The sequence below is a fragment of the Lampris incognitus genome, chromosome 21 (genome assembly GCF_029633865.1).
Source record: "Lampris incognitus isolate fLamInc1 chromosome 21, fLamInc1.hap2, whole genome shotgun sequence".
Taxonomy (NCBI): Eukaryota; Metazoa; Chordata; class Actinopteri; order Lampriformes; family Lampridae; genus Lampris; species Lampris incognitus.
The window spans coordinates 17,931,391-17,943,448 of record NC_079231.1 but is presented as its reverse complement, the minus strand read 5'-3'; the positions used below and the strand labels follow the sequence as shown (position 1 = coordinate 17,943,448).

Sequence of the window (12,058 nt, the reverse complement as noted above, 5' to 3'; positions counted from 1 at the left end):
GGATAGCCAGGTTCAGGTGGGCAACAGCTTGGGTAAAGAAGCTGTTTTTGAGCCTGGTAGTGCGGGCTCTGAGGCTCCTGTAGCACTTCCCAGAGCGCAGGGGGGAGAACAGTCCATGGTTGGGGTGGGTGGGATCTCTGCTGATGCTGGGTCCCCTTCAAAGGCAGCTTTTGTGATAAATGTCTTATGGCTGGGAACTGGGTACTGATGATATGCTGGGCCGCCTTGACGACCCGCTGCAGAGCTTTCTGGTCTACTGAGGTGCAGTTGCAGTTCCACACTGAGATGCAGCTGGTCAGGATGCTCTCTGTGGCGCAGTGGTAGAAGTTGGTGAGAGTTTTGGGGGATAGACGGGTGCTCCTCAACCTCCTCAGGAAATGCAGGCATTGTTGGGCCTTTTTCGCAAGGGCCTGGGTGTTTGATGTCCAGGAAAGGTCCTCGCTGATGTGGAGTTTAAGGAATTTAAAGCTGGAGACACACTTCACTTCCACCCCATTGATGTGTATGGGGGAGTGGCTGCAGCTTCTAGACCTCCTGAAGTCCACAATCGGTATCGTTGTCTTCTGCACATTGAGGACAAGATAGTTGGTAGTGCACCATGATGTGAGGTGCTGAATCTCGTCCCTGTAGGCCGTCTCATCATTGGTGGTGATACGGCCAATGACTGTGGTGTCATCCCAAACCTAACTATTATATTTGATGGGTGAGTTGGCAGGCAGTTGTGGGTAAAGAGGGAGAAAAGGAGGGGGCTCAGAACACAGCCCTGAGGGGCACCTGTGCTGAGGGTCAGGGTGGAGGAAATGTGGTCACCTAACCTAACAGACTTGAGGTCTGTTGGTCAGGAAGTCCAGGGTCCAGCTACAGTGGGAGGGGTCTAGGCCAAGGGAGAAGAGTTTGGTGGTTAGTTTGGTGGGGGTGATAGTGTTGAAAGCAGAGCTGGTATCTATGGACAGCATCCAGATGTATGTGTTGTTAAGTGCAAGGTGGCTCAGAGCAAAGTGCAGGGCAGTGGCAATGGCATCCTCTGTAGGCCTTTTGGGGACGGTCTGCAAACTGATGTGGGTCGAATGTGGGGGGGGGGGTAGTCTTTTTGATGTGAGTCAGAACCAGTGTCTCAAAGCACTTCATGACAATGGGGGTGGGTGCTATGAGTCGGTAGTCATTCAGACATGTGGGTGTTGATTTCTTGGGGACAGGAATGATAGAGGTGGTCTTAAAGCATGCCGGGACTATGGATTGGGACAGTGAGAGGTTAAATATAGTTGTGGATACCTCAGGGGCGGAGAAGAGATGGAGTAGGAGTTTGTCACAAAGAAGATGAAGATGACAGTTTGATTCAGATTAGGACTGAGAGATGGATGTCGTGCACAGCCAAGAGCAGTGCAGCAGTACAAAGGCGGCAGCAAATTTGCTTAACTCATACGGTGGATCAAGCACTGCCGAATGCAAATCAGCATCATTTGCACAGATGTTGCAGAAGAAAAGGCAGAAAAGGGTCAAAATTTGAAATTTAATGGGCAGTGAACTGACAGAATCCATCGATAATTTAGCTAGTGCATTGAATACAAAATGGCTTTTATTTATTCTCCCCAAACCAGGCCTGGGTTGCTCTCAAACGAAAGGTGCTGTTTGTAAATTCTGCTTGAATCCTGGCCTCTCCTTCCGCGATGTGAATCCTAAGAAAATAATTGGGGCGTCCGGGGAGCGTAGCGGTCTATTCCGTTGCCTACCAACACGGGAATTGCCGGATCGAATCTCCTTGTTACCTGCGGCTTGTTCAGGCGTCCCTGCATACACAATTGGCCGTGTCTGCGTATGGCAAGCCGGATGTGGGTATGTGTCCTGGTCGCTGCACTAGTCCCTACTCTGGTCGGCCGGGGCACCTGTTCGGGGGGGGACTGGGGGGAATAGCGTGATCCTCCCATGCGCTACGTCCCCCAGGCAAAACTCCTCGCTGTCAGGTGAAAAGAAGCAGCTGGAGACTCCACATGTATCGGAGGAGGCATGTGGTAGTCTGCAGCCCTCCCCGGATTGGCAGAGGGGGTGGAGCAGCGACTGGGACGACTCGGAAGAGTGGGGTAATTGGCCAGATACAATTGGGGGGGGGGGTGATAATCAAAGCAAGCAAGACACACAAATTCAAAATGGAAAGGATTCATCTGCCCTACCTTCATCCTGTTGGAAGACGCTATGCTGTGACCGCTGCACAATAATGTCTGAGGACTGTGAGTCAATGTGTGGGGTTGTGAGTCATTTGCTTTGCTTCAATCAGTACAGTTCAACAACCCCTGCTGATATTAACTAGTCATGTCGGGCTTAAGAAATGCCCAGGTATTAAACACGGAACCTTTTTAAAATGGATTAAAATGAGCTGTAGTGCAGATCATCCTACACCCTGGGAAACACATCAGGGGGTTAGCATTGCAGTCTGATCGTGGAGGATACAGATTTGACTCCTTGTTTTGCGTGTGTGTGTGTGTGTGTGCGTGCGTGTACGTGGGTGCGTTTGCATATGTGGGCTTAGGTGTACCCAGAGCTTCAGATTACTAATGTGGTGGAGGCGAACCAGCCAGTCAGCATTAACAACTGGTGCAAGATGGGCCGCAAGCAGTGTCGCAGTCACATGCACATCGTGGTGCCCTACCGGTGCCTGGGTGAGACAAGTCTGTGTGTTTGTGTGTGTGTGTGTTTGTATTCTCTAGTGCTCAAATGAGTTTGTCATTTGGGCACGAAGGTACAGTAGACCAGCACTGTGGAATGCGTGTGAAAAGTATAAATATAGATTCTGTAGCAACCAATAAAGAACAGCTGTCCATGCTTTACGTAAAATACGAGCTACGGTTGGAGTGTGTCAGTGGCCAATAAGAATACAAGTTGCTACAAGTTGTGTAACGTATATTCATTATACATTTGAATGTCATATGTGTTGTAGTGGGCGAGTTCGTGAGTGATGCTCTGCTGGTTCCTGACAAGTGTCGATTCCTGCACCAAGAGCGCATGGACCAGTGTGAGAGCCACCTGCACTGGCACACCGTGGCCAAAGAGGTGAGGGAACTTGAGAATATGCACACGCACACACACACACACACACACACACACACACACACACACACACACACACACTGAGACAAATGGTAACGCTGATAGATGCTTTTGAATCCCATTGATTATATTTGTTTTTGATATTCCGCACACACCACACACACACACACACACACACACACACACACACAAAAAACACAGACACATCCCTTCCCCTGACACAAACACCGAAACGAATACCTGGTGGGTTAGTTATCTCTGACAACAGAGTGGGGAATAGAAATTGGACTGTCAATCAATTTTACTCATGGCGAACCAGAAATCCCATGCTCTCCTTCTGTAGTCCTGTGGAGACCGCACCATGAATCTCCATGACTACGGGATGCTATTGCCATGCGGCATCGACCGTTTCCGAGGGGTGGAGTTTGTGTGCTGTCCGTCAGAGGCGGAGCGTGACGCCGACAGCGTGCAGCAGGATGAGGACGACTCAGACGTCTGGTGGGGCGGGGCAGAGGCTGACTACTCTGACAACAGGTACACACACACAGGCATATTGAGGGATGCTTTTTTTGCAGTTCCCATTACCTTGTGGATGAAATTTCTCTCCGAGATGGCATTCTTCATAATTGAAAATCTCTTTCCCTGCACCTCTCCCCCTCTTTCCTACCTTTTCATCATCCTTCGATCAATGTCTGTCCTTCTCTTGGTGACATATTGTATCTTCTCTCCCTTCTCCTTTATCCCTCTTTCCTCTCCATCTGCCCCTCTATCTCTCCTCCCCCCTTTTTCCTTCTGGACCATGTCTCCTGTCCCCTCCAATGTTCGTTTCCTTTCCTCGCCCTCTCTCCTTCTCTCACTATCTCTCTCTCCCTCCTCTCCGCTCTCGTTCTCTCTCTCTTTCCTAGTATGGTGCGGGAGCCGGAGCCAGTAGAGCAGCAGGAGGAAACCAAGCCATCCTCGGTAGATGAGGAAGAGGAGGACAGGGTTGAAGATGTGGCAGAAGAGGAGGACGATGGGGAGGAGGAAGACGTGCTGGACAACGACGAGGACGGAGACGGGGAGGAGGAGGAGGAGGTGGACAAGCAGCAGGAGGATGAGGAGGAGGACTATGTGGACACGCTTGACGACGACATTGGCGATGACGAGCCCACCACCGACGTCGCCATGACCACCACCACCACCACCACCACCACAGAGTCCGTGGAGGAGGTCGTTAGAGGTGAGGCTTTACCGCATGGCCAGAAGTCTCGGGATTCTGAGTCAAATGCATATTTTAAGTTGAAATATTGATGTCAGATCACGTCCTACCATTTAGAGCAGTTATTTGAGCAGCTAGCACACCTGAGAGCTTGACCAAGACACACCTGGGGAAAGATTCCCCATGGTAGAGTGTTTATACCAAGATATGTATCACATGCTTACATGAGCGTGTCAAAACCACCGCCAAAAGACACATGCGGGAGAGTACCGCTTATTGAGAATGACAAGCTCTGTGTGCATCATTGCATTTGTGTGTGTGTGTGTGTGTGTGTGTGTGCACATGTGTGTGTGTGCATGCGTGCGTGCGTGTGTGTGTGTGTGTGCGTGCGCACGCGCATGCATGTTCATATATGTGTATCCTCCCAGAGGTCTGCTGGGCCAGTGCAGAGACTGGCCCGTGCCGGGCTATGCTGCCCCGTTGGTACTTTGATCGGCAGGAGGGCCGCTGTGCCCAGTTTATCTACGGTGGCTGCGGAGGCAACAGGAATAACTTTGAGTCCGAGGAATACTGCCGTTCTGTCTGCAACAGCGTCAGTAAGTCCCACAGATGGCGGTTTATGTCGCCCGTTGGCAGTTTGTGGTCTCGCTGCAACTTGCTAGCGTCCTCCCCCCCACTCCCCCTGTCTGTTAACTTCTGCTTGGTGCCAGATCTTAACACCTCACCCAAACTCTGCTTTCCCTCAGCTCTATCTTAGTTCAGCTCTGCTTCCACCTCTCGACACCATTACAGGCTAATATTTTGTTTTCCCTAACTCTCCACTCTTTGTCTGTGTGTATGTTTCCTTTGAGTGAATAGTTTTACACCACACACACTCGTTTCCCTCTTAGTCATGTGTGGACTCTGACCTGACCTGACTGACCTCAAACGTTTTTTTTCTTTTTTTCTTCTTCATACTTTTCCTCATACTGGTTAATAGATAACAGGAGTCCATTTGGTGCCACAGGCCCTATTCATGCTAAAAAAACATTTTGTCAGTCATTTTGGCTGCTTAAGTCAAATCCAGTCCTCCGTGGGGTGTGAGAAGTCCTTACGCTGGACCAGCTAGCGCCGTGTTTTAGAAGCGACTTGAAGGAAAAACAAAGAGAGAGGTTCCCACCAAAAGTATGCGTGGAATGAATAATGAAGAGATTTGTTAAACCTCCGCTTTGCAGCGCCATGCCACCACACACGTACACTTGGGGAAATCAGCTACACACTCCTCTCTGAGCTCGATGTTTTAGAGCTCTGTTGATTTAACTGTAGTTTAAGTCCCCCCCCCCTTTTTTTTCTCCCCAACTTGGCCAATTACCTGACTCTTCTGAGCCATCCCAGTCACTGCTTCACCCCCTCTGCCAATCCAGGAGGGCTGCAGACTACCACATGCCTCCTCCGATACATGTGGAGTTGCCAGCCGCTTCTTATCACCTGACAGTGAGGAGTTTCACCTGGGGGGACGTAGCGCGTGGGAGGATCACCCTATTCCCCCCAGTCCCCCCCCCCCGGACAGGCGCCCCGACCGACCACAGGAGGCGCTAGTGCAGCGACCAGAACACATACCCACATCCGGCTCCCCACCCTGCAGACACAACTAATTGTGTCTGTAGGGACGCCCGACCAAGCCGGAGGCAACACGGGGATTCGAACCAGGATCCTCCTGTTGGTAGGCAAAGGAATAGACCGCCACACCAGCCGGACGCCAACTGCAAAGTTTTAACGTGCGGTGAGCAATATGGAAGCACTGCTGTAGTTTTGTTGGTTGGTATCACTACTGAACAGATCTGGTGGCCAGCATTCCTTGAGTTTTGCACCGAGTCAATATGAACTGCAGGGGTAAGTTATAAAAAAAAAGTTTCAAAGAGTCGTTTCTGAAACGTGTACATAAGATTTGAAACTTCAGTGTTGTCTTCATGAGCATATTTTGGGGGTTTCAATCATTCCAGACAAGGTAATTCAGTTGCCTGTTGAAAAGATTGGATCTCAAACAGTGATGAAGTCCGGGGTTGCCGAACAGTTACATCCATCCTTTATTTGATATGGAGCTGCAGGCTATATTCATTTATCGTCGGTAGCATGTGAACTGCTGTTGTCGAAAGAGTGTACGGCAAAGGGTGTAAAGGTGTGGTTTCAATGCTGAATGTGAAGGATGTGCGAGGTTCAGCGACGCTTTGGGCTGCGTTCGTGCATACGTGTGTTGGTGCTAAGGATGGGTACCGAAACCCGGTATTAAACGGGCACCAGTGCTAAATTATCAAAGACCGCAGTATTGATGAGCTGCGATGTTAACGGTTCTGCCATCGGTATTGGAGAAATTAAGAAAGTAAATATGCTGTTTATTTAGGCTACATTAACGTTACCTTGCACTTTTTTCTCGCCGACTCTGTTTCTAAGATTAAGACTTTCACCTATGACGCATTTTTTGGGGGGATTTTTTTCACCCTTTTTCTCCCAAATTTTACTTGGCCAATTTACCCTACTCTTCAGATCCGGCTTCCCACCCGTAGACACGGCCAATTGTGTCTGCAGAGTCGCCTGACCAAGCCGGAGGTAACACAAGGGATTCGAACCGCCGACCCCCATGTTGGTAGGCAATGGAATAGATCGCTACGCTACCCATGCGCCCCGTGATGCGATCGGCAGAGGGGGTTGGGCAGCGACTGGGACGGCTCAGAAGAGTGGGGTGATTGTCCAGGTACAACTGGGGAGAAAAAAAAGAGGGGGGGGGGGGGAGTACCGGCTTGATAAGCAGTATCGGTAGGAGTAGTCATACCCCATCCCTAATTGGTGCCATTGCGTGGGTGGTTTGCCCTGCAGCAAAACATTGATATATCGTCTCCCGCCTTCCATAATTGTCTCTCCTTTTTCACATCTAGTGTGTGTGTGTGTGTGTGTGCATACGGGCGTGCACGTGTGTGCTGGTATGAGATTTCTGCTCTGCTGAGCGTAGCGGAGGTGAGAAAGTGCTGCGGTGTGAGACTCGAGATCCATTCCATCTTTTTGCCCCCACAGCCCTCTTCACATGCTCTACCTTACACACACATACACACACTTACTTTCACACTCACGTGCACTTCCAGTCAGTGTGCGGTCAGTAAATGCTCGCAGGAATGCCGCGTTCACCCACGCTGACCCTGCCGCCCTCGGTTCAGACCCAAGAGCATGGAGTTTTATTTGCCCATATTAAAGCCTGTGAATTGAAACCAGCTGACAGAACAACTTGGTTTTGTGGGGTCGAAAAGAGGAGAGCAGAGGAAAACAAGATGCTTCACAGAGCGGGACAGGGTGAAAAACAACTTGGCTGTTTTGAGGTTGTTTTTTTTTTTTTGGGCGCCTCAGTGAAGTCACGCACTCTCTCGGGCGCTCGTGCGCGGAGACGACCGCAGTGCGACCGCGCCGGCCCGCTTCTCGCAGTGCGCGCACACCAAGATCGACTCGCCTCTCATTAAAATCTGTTTTCACACAATACACGATCATTTATATTTCGCTTGATGTTTAATTAGACTTGCCGGCTGGAAGCCAACCGTGGAGCAAGAGAGTAATCCACGCCATTAACCCAGCAGGCCGAATTCTGATGGCAGCATTTTGGCAAGAGAGCCGCATCGCGGTCTGAATGAAGTTACACAAATGAAGTGAGAGCTTTGTCTGTGTTACACAAAGGGCTGTGGTTCAGCCGAGGCACTTCCTTGTTTTCCTGTCAGGAGTCCGGGCTTCAGGATATGGCTGCACGCTTTTTTTCCACTCTCCGTCTCTCTTGGTCTCACATTAACCCCATCAGCCCGTTTCAGGCTGTCTTGTTTTCCATGTGTGCTCGCTGGCGTGTGGTGAGGTAATAACTGATCATCCAGAATTGGCCGCAAAAAGGCTTGGAGTTAATCTTCCCCCTTATCTTATCCCTCTTTCCCTCCGTCACTCCTCTGTCCCCCCCTCCTCCCCACACACCTCCCTTCCGCTCCCTGCAACCTTTACATCGCACCTCCCAACCCCCCCCCCCCCCCCGACACCCTCTTTCTCCTCCTTCCGTCTCTCTCTCGCTCTCTCTCTCCTCCCTTACATCTGTGTCCCCCACCCCGCAGTGCCCACAGCCACGCCCAGCGCCCCTGACGCTGTGGACCGCTACCTGGAGACGCCCGGTGACGAGAACGAGCACACCCACTTCCAGAAAGCCAAGGAGAGCCTGGAGGCCAAGCACCGCGAGAGGATGTCCCAGGTACTGAAGGAGGTTGGGAAAGGGGGGTGGGGTGGGGGTGGGGGGGTTAAAGGGAGAGTAGGGCCGGCTGAAAGAGAAAAAAAAAACATAACCACTGAAGTGTCTTTTAAGTAAGATGGTGGGAAGAAAAAGAAGACAGATGGAGAGAGTCTGGAAAAGATGTGTTCAGAGAGCCCTGAAACTGGAGCAGAGGGATAATGGGTGTGACGTGTGCTGTGTCTTACACACACACACACACACACACACACACACACACACACACACACACACGATCCAGTTTGCTAACCGTAAGGTAGACTAAAGCATACAGCACATGAAAAAACATCAGTAGCAACATGTTAACTACATCAGCCACGTGGCATCACATTACCTTTCATTCCGCCAAGATTATTTACCCTATAAAAGATAAGATGATTTTATGGTTGGTAATTCGTCATATTAAACCTTAACAAAACAATAAAGGAACTTTAGCTGATATAAAAGGGAGCTTGCTGAACAGCAGGCATTACACATAGAAGGGTAGAAATGTTAGAGAGTCAAAAGGCATTTGAAAATGATTTATTGAAAGTTTCTGTTAGTGCCTATAGGGCGGATTCAGGGCTTAGACTAATCTCTAGGCTACACAGGGGACTCCAGGAGATTAAGATAGCAAGCACCACCTACGTAAAACAAAAAAGGGAAAGGGGAACTAACAGTTCCATTCCAGAGGATGTCTGGACAGAATATTGTGAATCTCAGTGGAGGAGGATAACAAGCTCAGCCTCATGGAGAGGGGTTGGCTGGAAGAGCCCTAAGCCTCCTACAGACTGTGTGATTTCAGCCGTCTCAGACGAAAGATGACTAAACGTGGCGAAATCTTTGGGTCATGGCTCCGAAACGGTGGTGCTACGTCGCACTGTGAGACAGGTTCGAAGACGGATGTCACGGTCTTGCGACCGAAGATAGCCTGGGACAAAAGTCTGACAGCGTCAGAAACTTAGGACGACCATCTCACAATGCAACCTGCGTCTACTGACCGACCAATAGAAATGCAGCACGAACGCAGAATCTTTGATGGTGCTAAACACAAACAGACTGTTAGCATCTGTGACCCAAATGCGATGGAGTCAACAAAACGAGCTGCGGTGACGGCGTAGATTGCTTACGTGCGCTGATGATGTTGTTATGGACTTGCGTCGTAGCCTGCGATTCAGTAGGTGTTATCATCGTACAGTCTGCATACATCAAACTTGATGTCGTACCCACGTTTATTAGATCCGTGTCGCGCAGTGTGGCGTGCAGTAAACTGATAGGATTGCTAAAATTGCACAGTCTGTAGGAGGCTTTAGTAGATATGTTGTCACACCCGTTCAGACGTCTCACCACTCAGCCTCTTCCAGCTGCTGGAGAAGCTGTCGTGTAGCCAATCAGAACCACTTGTTTTGGGCCTGCCCAGAAGTAAATACCTTTCGGCGTAAGATTTATGTAGAATTAGCGACTACGTTTTGGACAAAAATTACTTTTAATTGGGAGGAACTCCTCTTTGGTCTCTTACATGCGACACCCACAAACATTAATACAAGTTACTTGGTGATGGCCTGGTGGCCTGTCCAGGGTGTCGCCCCGCCTGCTGCCCAGTGGCAGCTGGGATAGGCTCCAGCATCCCCACGACCCTGAGAGCAGTATAAGCAGTTTGGATGATGGATGGATGGATGGGTGGATGGAGTATAGCTGCTAGAAAAGCAATTACAAAGAAATGGCTTCAGCCAGATAGTCCATCTATAGAGGACCGGTGTGGTGTCATTTATGACATTTTTTGTGATGGAACGAATCACCTTTTCCCTGAGGCTTGAGGAGACTTAAATGTGAGGAAATTTGGGAGAAGTGGAAACTGTATATTTCCCCCAAAACGTCCTTCTTTTGTTTAAACTTGTTTATGTGAGTATGGATTTTGTACTTTTTCTTTTATCTCAAATTGAAAAGCACCCTGTGTTCTATTGTTGTGTTCTATAATTACCCTGTAAGAAGCAGAGAAGATGGATGCTTTGTAAAAGTATCCAGCTAGAGATGGTTATGTAAAGATACTGTTAATATGTGATTCCAAATATATAACAATAAAAAGGAGAAATGTTAGGTGAGAAAGAGATGGAGCAGAAAGCAAGTGAAGTCTGTAGTAATGCGAGTGGAGCAGGGGGGGAAGGAAGAAAAGGAAAGGTGGGGCACGTCAGAAGAACAATGGGTGCGTTCTGTAATCACTGCCGCGGGCACCGATGGAGCTCGCTCAAACTCTTTAATTGCGTCGTTTAATTAACCCGACTCGCCCCCTGGCCGAGAGCCAGGCGGCCGCAGCGAAGCTCCCTTTTCACAGCTCGGGACACGGATCAGCGATCGAGTCGGTCAGCGCTAAGGAAGACTTTTACACCATCGTGGAGTTTGCTGCTCCACCCTGCATATATTCTATGGTTTTCCTGGTTGGTGTGTTTGCTTTTACTTCTCTTCCCTCTCGTATCGTGTGTGCTCAGCCCAACTTGGTTGGCGTTGTTTTTGTGCAGCCAGTCGCAAGCGCGCAGTCCGCTGACTTAACCCTCGCATATTGTTTTTCAGTCATGTGACCTGTCCGTGGCCTGGGTTGAGTTAAAGAACGCACCCAGTTTAGTCAGGGAAGGAGGAAGGAATGAAGGTCCTTCCAAAGAGGAGAACTCTTGCACAGTTAAGAACTTTAAAGGAACAGAAACTTAGCAGATGTTTAAGAATTCCCCGATAAACTTTTGGATCCCCCCCCCCTTTCTCCCCAATTACCCCACTCTTCTGAGCCGTCCCAGTCGCTGCTGCACTCCCTCTGCCGATCCGGGGAGGGCTGCAGACTACCACATGCCTCCTCCGATACTTGTGGAGTCGCCAGCTGCTTTATCTCACCTGACAGTGAGGAGTTTCACCAGGGGGACGTAGCACGTGGGAGGATCAGACTGTTCCCCCCAGACCCCCCGCCGCCCCGAACAGGCACCCCGACCGACCAGAGGAGGCGCTAGTGCGGCGACCAGGACACATTCCCGCATCCGGCTTCCCACCCGCAGACACGACCAATTGTGTCTGTAGGGACGCCCGACCAAGCTGGGGGTAACACGGGGATTCGAACTGGCGGTCCCCGTGTTGGTAGGCAACGGAATAGGTCGCCACGGCACCTGGACGGCTGAAGATCTCATGAAGTTTTCAGCTCAGATTAAATCTTTCTCAGAATCTGACCCATCTGAACAGCGACAGACAGATGAAATGTGATTAGATCTGGAGAGAGCCAGAAATCACATGCTTTTTATGGTACATGGAGACCCAGCATGTGGTAAAGTAGGCCAACAGACCAGTCTGTGGTTTATGAGCTAGCATGATGTCATCAGCCTGTGTGTGTGTGTGTGTGTGTGTGTGTGTCCTTTCCATTGTCGTCTTCAGTTGTTGAGGGAATGGGACGAGGCTGAGAGGGAGGCAAAGAGTCTACCCCGTGCTGATAAGAAGGCTGTCATCCAGGTGAAAAACAAACACACACACACACACACACACACACACACACACACACACACACACACACACAGCCAAAGTGT

The 12,058-nt window shown here is 50.0% G+C and overlaps 1 protein-coding gene across 2 annotated transcripts in view; it reads left to right on the top strand.

Annotated features, from left to right (window-relative positions):
- Positions 1 to 12,058, top strand: part of appa (amyloid beta (A4) precursor protein a) — a 47,006-nt gene that overhangs the window by 22,579 nt on the left and 12,369 nt on the right. For both annotated transcript variants that reach the window (XM_056301466.1, XM_056301465.1), the window contains exons 3-9: positions 2,525 to 2,654; positions 2,933 to 3,045; positions 3,386 to 3,576; positions 3,948 to 4,261; positions 4,669 to 4,836; positions 8,353 to 8,486; positions 11,910 to 11,984. In XM_056301466.1, the coding sequence (XP_056157441.1) occupies positions 2,525 to 2,654; positions 2,933 to 3,045; positions 3,386 to 3,576; positions 3,948 to 4,261; positions 4,669 to 4,836; positions 8,353 to 8,486; positions 11,910 to 11,984 (1,125 nt within the window). The remainder of the gene's footprint in view (positions 1 to 2,524; positions 2,655 to 2,932; positions 3,046 to 3,385; positions 3,577 to 3,947; positions 4,262 to 4,668; positions 4,837 to 8,352; positions 8,487 to 11,909; positions 11,985 to 12,058) is intronic.